Source organism: Erithacus rubecula (assembly GCF_903797595.1).
Source record: "Erithacus rubecula genome assembly, chromosome: 10".
In the NCBI taxonomy this organism is placed as follows: Eukaryota; Metazoa; Chordata; class Aves; order Passeriformes; family Muscicapidae; genus Erithacus; species Erithacus rubecula.
Window position 1 is genome coordinate 28254714 of NC_136662.1, and position 19841 is coordinate 28274554.

The following is a 19841-nucleotide window of genomic DNA, read 5'->3' on the forward strand; positions in this document are numbered from 1 at the left end:
TTGGTACAGTTGCTGTACATGTTAAACCTCTCCTTCAGCCCTCGCAGGAAACATTTGACTATTTTTGGGTTAGAAACACCAGAACCATTAGCACATCAAAAACAAAGCACAGCTCAAACATGCACAATCCTTATAATATCTGAAAGCAAGGAGAGTGGGCAGGAGCAGCAATAAAGAGTAGAAACCCAAACCACAGCTTTAAGGTGATTTAATGCAACTAGTGCTCTACTGACCATTTGCTCTACGAAGGATTGGAGAGCAATGGGCTGAAACAAAGGCCAGGTACAGGACTGAGGAAAGAAAACTGAGCTTGATTAAAATAACAAAGCTGACTGGCTTCAAAAACATTTCCAATCAGAGAAAAGTTACAACAGGAATCATTTCAGTAAATGTCAATCAGAGCATGTAACTAAAATGCTGAACCCAGCAGCTTTCTAGAAAAGACAAGAGATTGAACAGCACCGGAAAATCATTGTGGAGGAAGCCAGGATTTGCTGTTTCATCCATCCTATGTCCCAAGTAAACTGAAAATGTGGCAAACACTTTCACTGCAGCACCTACTGATGATGATATGGAGACAATTTTGGACATTGACAATTGTGAACATGGGTAGAATTCAGTGAGACAATGCTTGCTTCTTAACATGACAGAGGTTTCACAGCTAATGGCAATTTCTTTCCCAACTACAGTTACACAGCTGGAGACAATCTGTATCCATGAGGAATTATGTTACTCTGTCAGTTTGCAAATATTACATATATTAAATTGGGGGCAATTTCAATGTGTGATTCGTTTTAGGCATCTCTCTGATTTCAGGGAAGAGGAGCAAAGAAATTCAGTACAGAACTGCCAGCAAAGAAAACATCTGGAATGCCATCCATTAGCATCAGAAGCAGCTTTGTTTCCCCATGAGAACTACTAGCACTGCTCCACAGTGGCAGGCAGTTCAAAAGTACCCTGGCAAAACATCTTTAAGCCTTGGTAGAAAGATCCAGTGCTTCAGAATTTGGATTTGCAGACTGGAATGAACAGTCCTTATGCTGATATAGAGTAAGTCATTGAAGGGAAAAGTTTTAAGTCTGAAGAAAAAGGTCTCTACCTTTATTTCGACATGTAAGTTAGAAAGGTAACATCAGAAAACACCCACTTAATTATGAAACCAAACCAAATCACCAACAGCAGAGGGAAGGTTTGACACCTCTGTGTGCAGTGGGATTGTACCTGCTGGCCTTCATGTGGCCTCGATGGCCATTTCGTGACACTCTTGTCCCCGGGCCGAGAGAATGGTACAACCTGTTCCTGTTGGATTCCATTATAAATTGTATGCATTACATATACTTTCATTCACACAGACAGCACGACTGCTAAAACAGCACAGAACTTTTTTTGTGTGCATATCAGAAAGCCACTTCTTCCATGTAAGAAAAAGTGAATAATTTTATTTAGAAAAACACATGCAGAAGTAGATAGTATGGTTTTTCATTTCATCAGATGTTCTTGTTTGTCAGAACTCACAATACTAAAGTGTTTTATTGGCACTGAAGAAAAACACATTTTTAGAGTAAAGTCTGCATTTACCTTAGACTAAATAAATGTGTTGCTAAAACTCTTGAAATCTGACTTTAGATGTTACCTCAAAATCAGCTTCAACTTCTACAAGTATGAAAACACACAAGCTGTTGGGCTGAAAGGAACTGCAAGCTCTGGCAAAATACACCTGACACTGTTTAAAATCCTGTTGAGCTAAGTAACATTGAAACCAGCTCAGCAATATTTCAATTTTCCAGTTTCATCTATGCTGTGCACTTTACCTCTAAGCTCCACATTTTAAAATCATCTACCTGATCCTTACTGTTATCCCTGTTCAGGAATTGTGCCTCAGACCTGCCTTTTGAACACTGCTTTGCTACACTGAACCTTGTTTTTCTGAATCAGATCCCCTTAATCAACTGAATTTTATTTAAGTCAACATAAGGCACCTGGTCCTCACATCCTATTTTTTTATCCATTTTTCTAGTTGCTTGTATTCTGTTTACAGACTGAAGATCAGCAATGCTGTGGGAGCAGGCAGTTAAGTACAAGCCTTATTATGAAAAAGACATTAATGAATTACCATCTGCTAACCTGTTCCACAATTTGCCATCATTTGCTTCTCAACACAACAGATATATCTGAACTTATGAATTATTTTTTAGAACCCACTTAAGATATAGGCATATAAAACAATAAAGAAAAAAGTAATATAAGCCGTTTATTTTTGTATACTTATTTTTGGCATGCAAATCCAGTATGTTTTCTTCTTACCTTTAAGCTTGGGGGTTTTTGCATAACAAGGAGTCTACCACTCTTGGAATCCTGCTATTTCAGGGAAATCCATTCAGAGACACTCAGGATGACAACCAGTGAGACTGAAGTGTCACTTAATACACTACCCTTAACAGGATATAACTGTAAGGACTTGGAATTTTAGTCCTTCCTTTAGCAATTTTGATTGGCCTGAAGGTACACCTCAATGCTGAAAACTCTGTCAAGTTTCAAACTAAGGTTCTGTTTCTTAAAAACCATCAGTGGCTCTTGTTCTCATCCCTTCTGCATTCCCCAGTGACAAGCAGAAATGCCAGGAAAAACAAGAATACATTTCACATTTCTTTCTGTTACTTGGGGAATCTGTGTGTGGAAGAATTGTTTTCTTCCTCTTAAGGCTATGGTGCAGATTTAAGCCTTTCTACCCAAAGATGTTCCTAAACCACTGAGAAATACTGAATTCCTATTTGCACTACATAGAAAATAATAATTTACACTAGATCCCAGTTTTTCCAGACTTGATAATTCCAGGCAACTAATGCCTCTCCCTCACTTAAATATCTTTATAAAGAATGGAGACCACTCTGCTTCACTGTACAGACCAAAACCAGAGAGAGACCTTCTCTACTTATCTCAAATTCTGATAATTGCACCTCAGTGTATTACTTATTAAACTTTAAAACATGCCTCATTATCTTATAAACCAAAAACAGACTTAAATGCCACAGATCTCTAGGAATTTCACACATGGTGTTGGGATGTCTGTAAGGAACTCTGTCCCTCTCTCTGGAAGCAGGCAAGAGAACTCACCCTGAAACACATGAAACCTCCAACAGGGTTTCCAAAAGCTCTCTCAGGAGAGAGGGAAATACAGAAGGCAAGTGGAATTTGGAGAAGGAATCTTCTGTTTGACATGGAGCAAACTCTTTAACTGAGGAAGCCTGGGGCTGCCAGTTCTCATTAACACTGGGATGAAAAGCCCCTGCTTTGTCTCAGAAGTCCACACAAGAATTCTGAAGAGTGTTTTCGTAAGTTTAAACCTAAATTTTAAAGTTTCCTATAGTGCTCTGGGTAAAAACACTCAGCTCACCATTTTTTCTAACTTAATGACTTTTTATCTTTGAGAAACAACTTGATATCAATACACAATTCCATAAGGCAGCAGGGAAGGAAAAGAAAGAAAACCTCTGGAATGCTGTATGTGGTTTGGGATGCAGCCTGCAAGTTAAGTGATGGTCTTTCTGACCCCACTTGTGTTCTCTGCTCATGTGGAATGTTACCTAATGAAACTGTTAAGGGCCTTTCCTCATGTACGTATTCATATTTAAGGCATGAGGCATCCAGGAGTTCACCTTTGGCACAGAGAGATTTTCAAAGACCTTTTCCAAAATTAACTTCTTTGATGAGTTCAATCAGAATATGTTTGTGGTTACAGTTTCCAACTAAAAAGAAAAAGCTTTTTGACAAAAATTTCTCCTTAAAATGAAAAAAAGCATGGTAGCAAAAGTCATCCATGGCAACTCTGAAGCTGTTGGATTACCTGAAATTGTGTTATAGAAGCAAGCAATGCACTGTACTGTGCATCTTACTCAGCTGTGGGAAGGTGAATATTCCCTTTTTCTGAGTTAAACTGTAAACAGTACAGCTGTTTGTCTTTTTCCACATTCTCAAATACAACATGAGAATGGGTTGAAGTGGTCAGTTCCACCTGAGCACTCACAGGTGCTGGATAAGAAACAACTTGTTAATTCTGGACCACAAAGTCAGACATTAGCAAGAGCCATTCTTGTGTCTTCCCATGTAACAGTGAAGGGAAAAGAGGATGAGAGAGACAAGAGGTGACAATGTCAATAACAAGGGAACAAAAGGGACTATGAAGTCTCTCAGGGAAAATGAAAATGAAAATCAGACAAACACAAACAGCACATGTGATATCCACATATGTAAAACCTTTGAGGTCTAAGGGTTCTCTGGATCAGTTCCTTAAAGGATGTGTGCACTGAGTAAGCACCCAATTAGATAAAAGCCCTACTAATCATTAGTGAGCAGAAGGTGTTTCTATGCTGCTTTAATGGATCCAGTGAACTTACTACAGCTTTTTAGTGTTCTTACAGACAGAAGATCTCTAGTGCAGTAAAATAAAGCATCATTTTCAGCACCAAGTGAGAGACTCTAAATAACAATGTGAATAGAGAAGTACAGGTTTTCCTCACCTTTCAAATGCTGGCCAGGAAGTCTCTTCACTGAGCTCAGAACCATCACTGCTACCTAGAGAAATACAACAAAAAATTGATACATTATTTCTTCATCTACAATCTATCTCTGTCAATTGCATCTGAATAAATGAGAATATCTGAGATTCTGAATATCAGAATATCTAAGATGAAATGCACAAAAATACTTCAGTAAAATACTACAAGGAAAACACTTTGTGATTTGCTTCAGGAATTTCACATAAACTGAGATGGAGATTGAAGGGACAGGGTCTGGTTCCACATCAAGAAGTGAAGAAGAGAAGCACTAATAAATGGGGACCATATGTTCAAAATATAAAGAACATCCTAAACACAGATTTGTCTGCATTTAGAAAAACAGGTCACTTATTTAAATAATCTTATCAAGTCACACACAGTCATGACACAGAGGTGCAAATTCATTGCTGAATCTCCAATATATGATTTGAGAAGCCTTAAACAACTTTTTAAGGTGATCTCCCACTTACTTGATCAGATCCCTACAATATTATTTCCTTCTGTGCCTTGTAAACTAATCCACAAACACTTTATTTTCAACACTGAAAATAGAGGAAAATCCCTAATTCCAAAAGTCTGATGCATCTACTCATGGCAGTTCCATAAATAAGATAGTAACTTTACAATTCCAGTAAAATCACATCAGTCTGTAAAATGAGTATTTAAATATAAATATAAGGTGAGTGTTATCTGTAATGTTAAATCAGTAAACAATTATCAGCAGAGATGCTGATAACAGAAGTCAGCAGCCTCTGTACACAATTCCAAGCTGTTGTCTTGCTGCTGTTCACTTTTCAGACCAGCCCAGCTGCCCACCTGAGCTATTATCCTTGTTCACCACTTCAAACCAACATTTTTGGCTCCAGATAATCCCAAAGCCTAACTATCAGTGCAATTCAATGTCAATCAATGCTTGAAGCCACCTTTTGGCACACTAACTTGCTCTGCTGGCTCTTGTCTGCTCTGCTGCCTGAACACCCATACATAAAATGAAGAATTTATTCATAATTATTTTGAAACAAACCAGAAAACAAATAAACAAAAAATCTGAATTGATGCTCCTTACTTAAGAGTTCCCTCAGAGAAACAGTGGCTGAAAATGGGAACCAGCTCCCTGTAATTTTCACAAAAATTCAGCAGGGAAAAGTGGTGCCCTGAAAAATAATGTGTACAAAGTAGGTCTGAATATTCACTGAGTAAACACAGAGTAAAGATGGAGGCAATAAAGATATACACACAGCATGGGCAATTCCAGCCAAGAGCCATGAAAATCTCAGCATGTGCTGAAGTTCCCTCTGTGTAAAATTTAAGAGAAAATACATCCCTTTATCTGCCAGCCAATTCAACTGAGATGCCTCTTTTGCAAACATTAGCTCAACATTGACATATTAACAGATCTCTATGGGACACTAGATAATTTGGTCTCAGCTTACTCTAATTTTTTCCTAAAGGAAAGTCCTAATCTGGTTCACACCAACACTACAGTAAGAGCTTTTTGTGCAGTGGAAGGAGCTAAGAGATAGAGAAGTGATGTTCCAGTGGAGGCATAAAGGGATGCAAGCAGGGAGGCAAAATATTCAACAGATAACTTGCACTGCTCTCTAGAACTTTCTTTTAAGTTTTTAGTATTTCCATTTACAGGCCATTGATCCTTAATCATCCAGCTGCTGGAAGGGTTACAGCAGCAGGTAGCTCTGCCCACAGAAGAGTAGCTCAATTACTCCTTTGACTTAACACTTCCTCTAAAGTGTGGGGACAAGTGACCAAAGAGACTCAGTTACTACAGCTAAGCAAGTGCTTGCACTTCAAGTGACCCTCCCAGACTGATCTATCAGCAAACGTTCAGGTGCCACAGAGCAGGTGAGCAAAGAAATGACCATAAAAACAATCAGAAGTTCTGCTCAGCACAGTTTACACCTGACCTTCAACATAGAAAAGGTAATGTGTGTGTTGAACTCCACATTATACCAGGCACTTCTATACAGAAAGACTACCAGGTAAATAATGAGATGTCCCAGGAAAAAAAGGAGTAACAAGTGGAGTAACCTATCCAGGTGGAGCCTGCTGTTACAGGAGCAGTCTTTGCAAAGTCCTTACCATTTCCTGGAAAAAACGACTGTCACTCAAAGCTTTCAGCAAATTCTACAATCCACATCACAGTGAAAAGCTCAGTGATTTATTTCATCCTAATGAAACCACAGTGGCATTCTCTGTAAGGCAATACATGAAGTCTCTTCAAGTTAGTAAGTAGCATGGTTTGAGGATGAGAGACAGAATCAGATGCAACAATTCAGAGACAACTTCAAGCAGGAAGTTTGGGTAAGACCTCCCAGCTGACTGTCTTTGAAGAAGGCTGTTTGTGGTATAATCTTTTATAGTTAGATCTTAAGGTGCTGAAATCCTTTTAGCAGCTGGAACAACAATTATGATGGTGGAGTTCAAGCCCAACATGGAAATAGTTTTCCTTGCATATAACTGAAGTTTTCCTTGTGGTTACAATCTGTCCTGCAAAATGGTGAAGCAACTTGTGTCAAGTCATCCAGTCAGCACTGAAAGCATCAGGGATTCTTAGAATCTTATTTATTTTCTTCCTACAGCTTAGATTTAGCTTTATGTTAGCATGAATTGCAGACCAGAGCTTTATGTTAGCATGAATTGCAGACCAGAGCTCTGCTTAATTTAGGCCCATGTGATAAATCCACACAATTAAAACCCCCTGCTAAGACAGTATTATTAAGCCATTGTTTGCAATGCTGATACATTAAAATTCTACCTGAAATGACATTTTGATGGTAACTGTATCAGCTTTGCTAATAAAGTTGTATTTAACTACAGTGCTAACTACACTACAGAAAGATTTAAAAGTTAGTGTTGCTTTGTTAAAATGCAAAGCAATCTAGAGCAAGAGCTAAAATGTCACCTGTCACAAAATGACAATCCTTGGTACATTATCAGTACTGTGAGAAAACCTACAGGAACTTGGTGGCTTTGTAAACCAAAAGTTTCACTTGAAAAGTTAAACCTATACAGAAATTGCCAATTACACTTAAAAGGAACATCAATTTGTAAAAAACATTGGACAAAACATCATAACAATTGATTTGCCATTTACACTGATGCCTACAGGGGTTGTAAAAATTGTAACAAAAACCTGGAAAAGGTTGAATTTTAGCATTTGACTATTCCTCTAACACCCATATAAAAACCATCTCCAACAGGATTCTTAAGTTTCTAAAAGCCTCTGGAGATATTTTGCAAGACACAAGTTCTGATGTTAAAAACACCCCTTTCCTGAAAAGCAAAAGAAAATATGTGACATCTCTCCTTCCAAAACAAAACAGAGGTAAAAGGGACTGCTTTTAACTTAATAAAAGTTAGATGTCTAGCCAAGTTCTGTTTAAGCATTAAGTGCACTATTTGAGTGTCACCTCAACTGGAAATATTTCATTCATTCAGTACTCTAAAAATATATCACCTTCTTAAATTCTTCTCAAGTACATACTCAATATTTGAGTTTTTCCAAAAACCTCAATTAAGTTCTTCAGGTTAAACTTAATAACAAATCCTAGGTAGTATAAGCCCTTTCTGTTAGTTAGTTTTAAACAAATTTTGGCTTTATGTAAGAAGCCACTTTATCACAAGGCACTATCTTCTTTGTTTTCTTCGTTGATAATAAATTTCTTGTGCAGGATTGAATAAAATAAAATCATTATGAAGTTTTTTTCCTTTCTTAGGAAAAGCAGCATTTGGCAAGATGGCTTTTTTGCTAACTGTGCCAGTGATTATCTGAGAAGGCTCAGGATTGTCTGCAGAGCCCTGGCACTGCTGCTCCATTCAGATGTGAATTTTCTGCTCACATCTGCAGATATGCACACGCAGATATATGTCTGTGAGATGTCTGTGTTCCAGCCACACAAACAGCATGAGGTTCTCAGTTACAGGATAGGGAATGTCTATGCTATCCCACATCCACTCCCCAGGTCACAGCACCCACTCACTGCCCCAAGTCAGGGGATACTGTACACTTAACACAGGCTTTCTTTATCCAGAAGTTAGTCCCCAAAGTTAAACAGGTGTTAATATAAACAAACCAACCCCAAAGAGTTTAAAAAGTTTTCAGGCTAAAAATTCTTTCCCCTTCCCAAATCTGTCATCGACACTCTCTTGGCTCCGGTTACACCGTGTTTCCAGAGCTGGTGACGGACCCGACAGAGCTTCAAATTCTACTGTGAAAACACACAAAACTGGTCAAGAGGCCTGAATATCAGCACAGCCCAGCCCAGAGAACACTACAGAGATGGGCTTCATGCCCTGAAAGCCCTGTTCAGCTTTGGTGAATTCACAACCACACCACAAATCCTTACATATATAGCTCATGGCCATTTAACTATTGAAAAGTTTAAGCAGCTTAACCCTGGTTCCCCAGTGAAGCAAATACAGATGGCAGGAATTCTGGCAGAAGACTCAAGCAATATCATGGCAGAGAACTGATAGAAACTTCTAATACCACCACTGAGTTTCATTGTGAAAATCAGCAAAGGCAAATAACCAAGTGGATAAAGATGAGGCAGAAATGGAGTTTTTACAACTACATTGATTTCAACACATCCAAAGCATGAGCCTTGGACCAAGCAATACCAAGAAAAACTGGGGAAGAATCAGAGTGCTAGACTGCATCTTCTCCTCTCAAATCCAGGCACCTTCATGAGCATTTTAAACTTCTAATACTACACAGTTACTAAATTCATCTTCTCACTAAAGGTGTAGTAGTTCACAATAGCAAAACCGGGTTTTAACACAAGAGATAAGCATCCATGTATCATATAAAGGAAATTTATAAATACACCATCCATATAGTAATATAAAGGAAATACAAATAAATATTTCTTCTGCCTGAAACCCTACCTGAAATCTGATTAGATGACTCAGAGTCCTACACACCTTAAGAGCACAGTACAGGTTAAAGAATCAAACAAACACTGGCTGTGTAAAGGTCTTCTCTACTCTACAGGCTGCCAAGACCCCTGAAAGTAAATGAATACACTGTATACCCACACCTATGCTTCATTTATTTAAAGAGAAATAAAATCCCATGTAGAATTCAGTAACTTTGAGGTGGTGACTTAGTAGAGGAATTCATCAAAATGCTGATATTCTCATATGTATTTCATGGCAGTTTAGGTTTGGAAATGTACTGTTCTTACAAAGGCACTTTCTTACATTAATTCACACTGATTTAAAATACCTTTCTTTGATTCTGCAGCATTAATTCCTCCAATTGCATTAGAACAAAGGCTAAAGCTATTCTCCAGTGATTGCAACACACAAACAAAGGCAAATGTTCACGAATAGCAGTTTTTCCAGAGCTTTCATCGATATAATTGTAGATTAGGAAAAATAAGTGGGGGGAAAAAAAGCTTAAAAAGAATTTGCATCCAAAACTGTTACAAATGCAATCCATAATTGTTTCCTGTGAATTTTTGAACACCTCAAGTTACAATCTCAATTTCAACAGTGTTCCTGTGTTCATACCTTGACATCTATTTTTAAATAATATGCATGGGACAGTGCTCTCAAAGAATAACTTCCTTAGCAAAATGAATTTCCATCCTCTAGGTTAGATGCTCTAAAAGGAGAAAAGCCACACAGAAGCAATATATAAAAGAGGGGCCTATTTTTTACTGTCCCTTTACTTCTTAAGAATTATTTGAACAATTTGTCATTGTAAACAAACTGCTTAAGAAATTCAGCAACGTAGCAGAGCTAAATTGTAAGAAATTGTGGAAATCCAAAGCTTCTGAGAACATTAATGAAAAAAGCTGAACATCCTGCAAAGAGCATACCTAAGCAATAAATTCTTTAAGTGTAAGAAAATTGGGAGTGAATAGAGAATCACATATTCTTTAGAAAAATATCTTACAAAGTAAAGGAAATGTCATGCTATTTCTGACTGTAAAATCATCTTAATTTGTCCTGCTTTTAGCTGAGGAGGTGACAGTAGGCAAACACAGGCAGGGAACAGGTGGTACCAGTGTGCAGGTGGTTCCTTGGACCCAGCCAAGAGCAGTGCTCACGCCTCAGCAGGGCAGAGTGTACACAGTGACCTCACCAAAACAGTGACCTCATCCAAACACAGCCCTCCAAGAACAAAACCACATTGTAGCTTTAGGTCTGCTGATAGCAGTGAGTGGGGGTTCTCAGTGAACTTCCACTGCAAGTAACAGCATCTGTCCCAATTTACTAAAGCAGATATTCCAGACTGTCTACACAAAACAGACATTTTCAGTGCTATTCATCTCCCTGTATTTTCATGTGCTGTCTTTCAAAAGTGTCTGCAATCAACAGAAATAAAGTGGGGTTTTAAGGGCTCAAGCCATGTAACCTCTTTTAAGACAACAACCTAAGAATGAGATGAATCATACACATGAGGATTTCAATTCTCTACGTGATTACAAAGAGCTCCTACTGTAATCAGCTCAAATGCAGCCATCTACATTATAAATATCTAAAACTTACAAGGGATTATTTCCTTTTGCTACATTCCTGAATTCAAGAGATCATTTCCCATAAGACACTGTATATGGGACTGGACAAGTGTTTCTTCCTTCTTACTAGGATAGCCCTGGCACTGCTTGAAAAAGATTTCTCACCTTTTTAAAATCTTCTGTCCAGAAAACAGCACCTATTTATAACATAGGAGGAAGGCAACAGAACCAGAGGTACAGCTTCCTGATTCCAGCACACACGACCATCAGCTATGGAACACTGTCCCACAGCACTAGGAACAAGAACTGTTTTGACCCAAGCACAAGAAATCAGTATAAAAGAGGCTGAATATTTAGTATTTTTATATTTTGTTTGCTTGTCTTCAGAATGAGTTGAATGTAATCAGCCTCCAATCGCTGAAGTTAAGAAAATAATCTGATAAAGGTCTTTGGCCACGGCTCTCACATCACAGATTGGCCTATTTTGAGCAAACCCCATACCTGTCTTACTTTCTGCATTACTGCTGTTTTAGGAATCATTCATTGCAATGAAAACCACTCAGTTAGTATATTCTTCATATGTAAAATATTAATGACATTGATGTAAAAACAGTGGCATGCTCTGCACCATTCCCAAAACAGACTGCCAGCCTTTCCCAGCATGGCATAACCAAAATGTCCATCATCACTTCAATGTGTGTTTTAGCTCAGACTTGCTGACAGATTCCTATGGACAGTGTTGTTACACTGGTGGTGTTTTGATAATTAACAGAGGCAGATCCTATCAGATCCTCCAATATGAAAGGACTGGAAAGGTCTAAACACCTCTGAGCCCTCAAAACACAGTGATTAAAAGCAGCATTACAGTTGTCTTTAAAGGCACATTCAAGGTGCTGACATAGCAGAAACTCTGTCCATGTTTTGAAGAAGGATCATTTATCCAAAAAGTTAAGTCCTATATAGGCTTATATGTAAAAAAGGTAGTCCTGTTTCTAGAGCAACAGGTTTAAATCCACATTTATGGGCAAGGTGAGGAATAACACTCCTTTCAGTGCACACATTCAGGAGACATTTTCCTGACTGTCTTTTGAAGCTGTGTTGTAGAATACCATAAACCTCCTCCCTGCTGCAGTGACTGTACTAATTCCAAGTCCTGAGTAAACAGACTACTTCAAACACGATGGAGGAACTCAGCAGCTTCAATCAACTTCCTTAAATCCTGCCGAGGCAGCAGCACAGAATGCCAGACAACTTACATGTCCAAGAATTCTTCAGTAATAGATACTGCAAACCTCTAGAACTTACCCTCTTCTTCTATGTGTATTTCTAGAACCTCTATTAAACCTTTTGTGTCATTGAAATTTTCATCATCAAGAAGCAACAAAAATAACAACATTGTAGGATTGTCAAAACAGTGATAACTGAGTATGGGGAGGCTGGAGGTGAAAGAGAATGGGAGAGGGGAATTTGTAACCACAAATGCTGATCTAGCACAAAATGCCCAAGGCTGCTGTTTTACAAGTCATTTATGCAAGTCTTCTAAAGTGGCAATTTTGTTCCAGCTTGTCGGGTCATGCTTGAGCTAGAGAACAGAATTGAAAAATTCAGAGAGGAGACAAAGTAGGAAAATCCTATACCCTCCAAAATACATAAATGGTGACTGGTTCTCAACTGTACCTTGTGAAAAACTGCCTGTCAGCTCTGGCAAACCTTCCCTGCCAGGCTCTAATGGAGGTACAGAAATAATTTATCCAGGAAAAAAAGGATCGACTGCAGAGAATTCCTTAGGCATTTAGATAGAAAGCATCCATGAAACATTGCCCTGAGAAAAGGACAATGCTCCATCTCAGCTTGGTTCTCCTGCACTGTGCAATCCCTGGGAATGGAACTGCCTGCATGCTGAGGAGTAGCATCATTCCTGATGGATGACCTTGAAGAAGAAAACTTTGCCACAGCAAAGAACCTACAGGGAACAGAGACGGGCAATGCACATTAAATAGTGAAAGCTGTCTAATGTGAACAGGTTCACTTAGACCAACTACTTAGGTCTAATTTCATATAGTCTTCTCCTCAAGAAAATATATGTACAGCTCCTGAAAGCAGCATCATCTGACAGTCTGTGACCTTGTTTCCTTCCACAAAGGCTAAAAACCAAAACTGCTTTTAAAATTCAGTTTTCCAATGAAATGTGAAGCAGTATAAGGGTCCTTTATCACCATAAATGCATAAAAATTGAACACCATTGAATTCTATCAAACAAATAATTCCAAGAAAAGCAACTGTGGTGAGAGCATTTGTCAGCCCTGGCTGCAAACAGGTGGATTTGAGAGGCACTTGTGTCCTGTCCTGACTCCATTTAAGACTTATGTGCAACAGGAAAAAAGTGCACCTCTTGTGACAGAAGAAACTCAGGAAGCAGAACTTCTCAGAAAAAAAACCCACCCTAAATATATGAAGATAAATAAAAATCAAAATTTAGTAGATTCTGACATTTTCAGGTATTTGAAAATTAGATTTCTATCTTCTGCCAAAGCCAGAAGCATTTAGAAATCTCTTAAAACTGTCAGCAATTAGCACTACCAAGTCAATATGGCATTTTAAATAGAAATCCCACTATAAAACTTTTTAAACTTGAATTGATTGAGGGGGGAGGAAGATAATAGAAAATTGTGTCCTGCACTTCCTTCCACCTCCACTGAGGAAGAGGAGTAGCAGAAACTATATCATTAACAGGGATTTTAAAAAAAAAAAAAAAAAAAAAAAAAAAATCTTCTTTTTCATAATTTCTCAGTTCATGCTGTATAAATGAAGCCACCCTCCTTCCCCTACATTTCTCAGTTTCGTTCTACAAGAGAAGCAGTATTTTAGAACAACACTGCTGCAGGCACAATCACCACTTAATTGTGCTAAAATCTTTATTAAAGCCCAGGTATTTGGGTGTGTTTGCAGCTCCTACCTATTGAAATTCCACTGGAAAGGGTGGAGCTCTCAGCCTGCCCTCGGGATGGGACGTGGGGCTCCATGACGCTGTCATCCAGCAGGTGCCGCGGTCCTGCGTTGGGGAATGTTGCACTCTTGAATTCCGTCGTGTTCATTTTGTGTATGAAACTAGAAACCAACAAGGACACAACTGTTACATCCTCGCCTTTGGTCAGTCTTAAGAGCTGCTTTAACATCCTGAAGGACTGCATGCACTGAGCTGCTAAAGCCAGATTAAATCATGGCCAAGCCATAAGCAATTGTGCACAAATGAATTATCTATAGCAATTGCCAGTTTTAAAACTGCACAGAACTCGTGTAATGAAGAGGAAGTCAGGAGTACATTAAAAATTACTTTCAGTATCTTATGCTATTTTTGTCTTCCGTAACACATAACTGAATTACAGCATTGCATTCTAGCTCATGAAATGTAAATTTACATAATAGAAGTTATTCTTTAATGGGTAGCTACAATCTTGCATTTTGAAGACATGACAAGGGAAATGACAAGATAATCATCAAGATATTATAAGAAGCACACTTATGTGGAAAAAGCCTGAAGCCATTACTAAACAGAGTTAGTCTACAAAGAAAGTCTATAAAGGATGTCTCCCTGTAAAAATACCAATAAAGCAGTGATATAATTTTGAAATTGAAATAATTACAGTGGCATTGAGTTACTAAAAACTGAGAGTTTTGTCATTCAGAAAGAGCCATTCTGGTTAACTCACTGACTAGTCTTATGATCAAAACTTCACCCTTCTTATTTTGATTAAATTCTCTTTGGTTGGGATACTGGCATTATAGTTCTGAGCTTGCTCCCTGGCCACAAATTGCTCTGTAAGTGAAGCACTGTGTACAAGTCATGCTACTCATTACAAGCAAAGCTTTTGTATTGAAAGATGATACATCACTTAAAAAAAAAAAAAAAAAAAAAAAAAAAAAAAACAAAAGAATTTGAGGTTGAGTAAAATGCTGACTTGTATCCCAGACTGTGACATTTCCTATGTCCATGGGGTATCAGGTTCCGAGGTGAAGGGGGTGTTGGTGGTAGCAAAGCTCCTTCAGCTGCAACATTTTTCCGTCCACTTTGTGGAGATGCTCCAACTTCAGAGCCTGGGAAGAAAAAAGTCATTACTCCCAAGTAATTGCAGAATTACTGTCAAGGCCACTTCCTAGAAAATCATGGAAAAGTTGCACAAAACTGTCTAAACTTCCTTTATAAGTGATAATTGCAATGCAAATCATTGTATTGATAATTAAACCCCCTGCACTTCAGGGTTTTCGCACAGGGTTAAAACCAAACTCACTTAGTTCAAACAGACCATCCAGTGAAAATATTTTGCAAGTCCTAAAGGTGGCTGCATTCACTACACCAATGCTGGGCACTTCTCACTGATTCTACATTTTCACACTCCTGCCTTCAACCACTTTTGGCATGGACCAAGAAGAATGTTCATTTTTGGAAGCATATTATGCCATGAAAAGTTTAGATGAAGGCCCTCCTGTCTAGACACAACAAAGAATGAATATTTAATAGCTCTTCACCCCAAATGACATTAACAATTTAGTGCCACAATACATACAAGAACCTAAAAAAATTACTCAGTTCCTTCTTTACAGATCACCTTTAGGGTTTTTATTACAAACATGCAGTGTTTAAACTTCACACTTCTTTATAGCCTCAGGTAAATATTTTCCACATCTGCAATTCTAAAATAATGCACATGACAACCTCAAGTCTTCTTACATTTATTAAGCATTTACCTACTAAATCTTCTCTGGAAGCAGTAGAGTGGGGGGTGCTGGTCCCTGGTTCTATCTTTAATGAAAGTCTGCGTTAAAGAAACATTAAAAATTACTTCATCAGGAAATAAAAATGTAAGTTTGTGAAGAAGAATTTTTTAAATTTATGATTGCAAGCTGCCCGATTCTGTGATTGCAACAAATACTATGAAGGTAATACAAACAGAGCAGAATTATCTTTAGCACACTCTATATACAAACTTGATTTTTCCTGCCTATGGCTTTAGTTCATACAGATCACCAAGACCTCCAGTGCCCCAGAGTGGCTGGCACACACATGAAACTGCTACTTCAGCTAAAATCTGGGAAAATAAAAATTAAAATAATACAGAATCTCTCCCCACACCTTGGCTGAAATATTTATTCTTGGAATACTTAATATTTAAAATTTTTCTATTAAGTGCACTAGTGTGCCAAGCACCAAGCCTCTCATCTTTACTGGTCCAGAAGCCAAAATCCTCTTTTGTGTTTTGGAAAATAAATTATCAACTTGATTTCAGACATAATTCATGCTTTTTCTGTAACTTTTAATGCTATTTCCAGAAGGCCCACAAAGAAGGCAGACTACAGGAATACATAATTCCAGGAAGATTAGTGTATCTTGTCCACACAGTTTGCAGAATTAAAATCTTTGAAGCTACTAACACTGAAAAAGCATCTATTTAACTATTTAATTTTGGGGAGAAAAAGTTTAAAGTTTGACAGGTCCTCTCCCTCCCATTCCCAGACAGTAAAGCAATGATTCATTACAATTTTATAATTTAATTTTTAAAAATTATATCTTTTAGGAAGAAAAAACATGCATTCAAGTCATAGTCACTGCTCTCTAACTTCAACCTTTTTGCTGACACCTTAGGGATGAAAAGTAGAAGACTCAACTGTTCTTAAGGAAGACCAATTCTTCAAATACAGTCCTTGACCATAAAAGCATTCAGTTTGGAGACGTACAAAACCCATCAATGCAAAACCAGACCCTGTGAACAGCAGCCATGCTTCTGATTTATGTGCCATTGTCTCCAGTCATTGCCCTGCTACCAAAACATGGATTGTACAGGATGAAGACTGCAGCTCCTTCATCAATCAAATTCCCACTGCTAGTGAGTGCTATCCAGTGAAGGTGAAGGAAGGTGGAGAGCAGAATTCAGAATACAATGTACTAAGGAGACACTGCAGGTAAGAAGCTTGGGTTTAGATTGGCTTTTTTTCTTTCTTCCTTCAAATATTTGACCAGAGCTTGACTCTCAGTGATAGACAAGTGACACTTCCCAAATCAGGCTGTATGTAGAACATCCCAGGAAAAAGGTAAAGCTGGATGCTTCCTCAGGGACATGCAGAGAATAACTTAGAAACCTCAGAAAAGAAGCCAAGGGTCTTCTTGTTAACTGAGTCCTCCTTATCTGCTCTCTGACATAAACTGAAGGGTCCCCATTTGCTGTCTTTCAGAAAATCCAAGTTAGGGCTATTAAATGGCAAAGCACAGCTGTTCTTAACGTGTGCATCCCCCTCCTGCCATTCCAAGGGAGCTGCACAAGCAACCAATTCAGGCCCTCTGAGGTGACAAACTTCCCAGGCAGGCAGGATGGGAATAGGTGGGGAACCTCCTCGAGCACATCAGCCAATGAACAAAACCTTCCTTCATAGGCAACCGATTTGCCTTAGGGTGTTTCCTATCCTCAGTTCCTGTCTCTTGCCAGAGATTTCCATCCCCCAGTTTTGCTGGATGCCAAATCACTTAATACAGTAATAATCTTTTAATTAAAGACATAGAAACCTTGGGTGGGAGGCTGGGAGGAATAGGCAGAGACAGGAACTTGCCTCTCAAAAATCAAGTGCTTACATTTTACTCACATTTTATAACCTAATCAAAGAGAAAAGCATAAAATGAAGCATTATCTGCAAATGAAAGCTTTAAATCACCTCAGTACAAACTTAGGATTGGATGCAGAGATGGTTTTATTCTGATGAAGAATGACTTAAGCCATCTCCAATCACAGGATCCCTCTTAATGACAGAACAGTGTTACTTGTGAGCCTCGTGTAAAAGTCTTTCTCAGCAGACCAAACCAAACTGAAGCAAGGGCTTGGTGCAGTCTGGCACAGAAAAAGAAGCAGATCTGCTATTCAGCATGTGGGGAAGTGCCTTGAGCACAACATCCTGCTGGAAACACAGGTGCTTACAGCTGGTGTGTCTATGGTGCATAATCATAGAATCACAGAATGGTGTGGGTCAAAAGGAACCCTAAATCTCATCTAGTTCCAAACCCCTGCCACCCACATAATGTAATACAATTCCCCAGTGCAAGTGCAACCTCACAAGTGTCAGACTTTGAATTACAGGAGTAATTTTGTAGTAAGTTATGGTCAGTTTATAGCATTTTGTACTTACTTGTAATTGTCATCTTCTACAAACTTTTGTAGTTCTTCTATGTACTGAACTGAGTTTAGATATTTTTGGACGTGAGGCAACATAGGAATATCTGGAAAACAGACAGCATTCATTGCCACTCTGCCACTTATTGGTAAGCAAAATTTTTTTTCCCAGAAACTATTTGAACATATTCAGATCTCTTTATGTGAGATGGAGGTACAAACTACAGGCCCTAATAACACTGAAACTTTAGAACTTCACAGCAATTCTCATGCACAGAGTTGACAATCCTCACACATACAAACCCCAGAGTTGCTCATCAAATCACATGTAAGGAAAAAGTGAGACAACACCCTCGGCCAAACCAAAGGCCCAGAACTGGAACATGGACAGCTGTCTGAGAACTCCTTCACAGCCCACATTCTCTTCACACTGAGCTTTCAGGAAAGCCACAATCCTGTGCTAATTCACATTCCACCACAAACACAGCATTAGGACTTTACTAGAATGGGAAGAGGACTCTGAAGGAAACCATCTCTGAAGAAAAAACTACATTACTTGATCTATGGACAGAACTATAAATGGCCAAAAGACAAGCTGAATGTATTTTATTATCTCCAGTATAAGGACTATTCCAAAAGCAATCCTATTTTTAGAATTCAGTCATAAAGTTATGAACACAGGGATAGAAGCTTATAAATACCAGCAAAACTACTCTTGAGTATGATGTAATACTACACATTTATCATCAGAAAATATATACTGCAGTTTATTTGATATAAGAGAAAGGCAATTTGTTTCTGTCTCTTCACCCTGATGATGCTCTGTCTTAACTAACAATACTAGAACAAACCCAGACTCTTGGGCTGAGAGAATGATGGAGGGTGTTAATGGCATTCACATTACTTAAATCCCACCACAGCAGACAAAAATTAAAGCTTCTCAAGTTCTTCTCTTTAACACAGTGATATTTACACACTAGCTTACCATATTCACAGGACTGCTGCAAATCTGAGATAATTCGAAGAATGTTATTCATTAAATTTGTTCTTTGCTCACTTTCCAGAATGCTTGCTGTTGAGGGGTAGGCAGAGTCAATATATGTCAAGTCTGACAGATAAATACCTGAAATGAGATTAGAATGAAAAGTTTCTTTGTTTAATGTCTTTCATTGAGCAGAAAAAAAAACCCTCATCAAGAATATAATGAAGATTTTTTGCTTGCACTAACATTAAAGCAGGTTGACAAAAGCCTTGTCTCAGAAGAGGATTTTTGATTTACCTAGGAAATCATTTTAGAAAGCTAAAAGTAATTACAAGGACATGCACAGCTACTCATAAACCTCATCTTATCCACAGTACCAATTTACTACTCCCTTGACAAATATGAAGCATACTAAACACACAGTGCTAAAATACACCATCAAAATTAATTGTTTAAGAAGTCCACTACTTCATTCCTCCAATGCAGCAATTAAAAAACAATAGGAAGATAAATCATACCCATAACTCTTCAAGCTGAATAAAAACTCAAGCTCAACTTGCAGCAACATGGGAAAGATTAACTGTGGAAAATGGACACCCAGATTGCAATGAATGAATCCTGCAGTTTGTAATAATCACAGTTCCAAAGATCCTACAGCCTTCTA

General features: G+C 38.3%; 1 protein-coding gene across 4 annotated transcripts in view; it reads right to left on the minus strand.

Annotated features, from left to right (window-relative positions):
* Positions 1-19841, minus strand: part of RALGPS2 (Ral GEF with PH domain and SH3 binding motif 2) — a 109200-nt gene that overhangs the window by 14830 nt on the left and 74529 nt on the right. For 2 of the 4 annotated variants that reach the window (XM_079313751.1, XM_079313752.1), the window contains exons 9-15: positions 19181-19318; positions 18212-18302; positions 15788-15855; positions 15001-15136; positions 13998-14149; positions 4518-4572; positions 1222-1299 (exon numbers count right to left, since the gene is read on the minus strand). In XM_079313751.1, coding sequence (XP_079169877.1) covers positions 1222-1299; positions 4518-4572; positions 13998-14149; positions 15001-15136; positions 15788-15855; positions 18212-18302; positions 19181-19318 — 718 coding nt within the window. The remainder of the gene's footprint in view (positions 1-1221; positions 1300-4517; positions 4573-13997; positions 14150-15000; positions 15137-15787; positions 15856-18211; positions 18303-19180; positions 19319-19841) is intronic. The other 2 variants (XM_079313753.1, XM_079313754.1) reach the window with 1 other exon arrangement.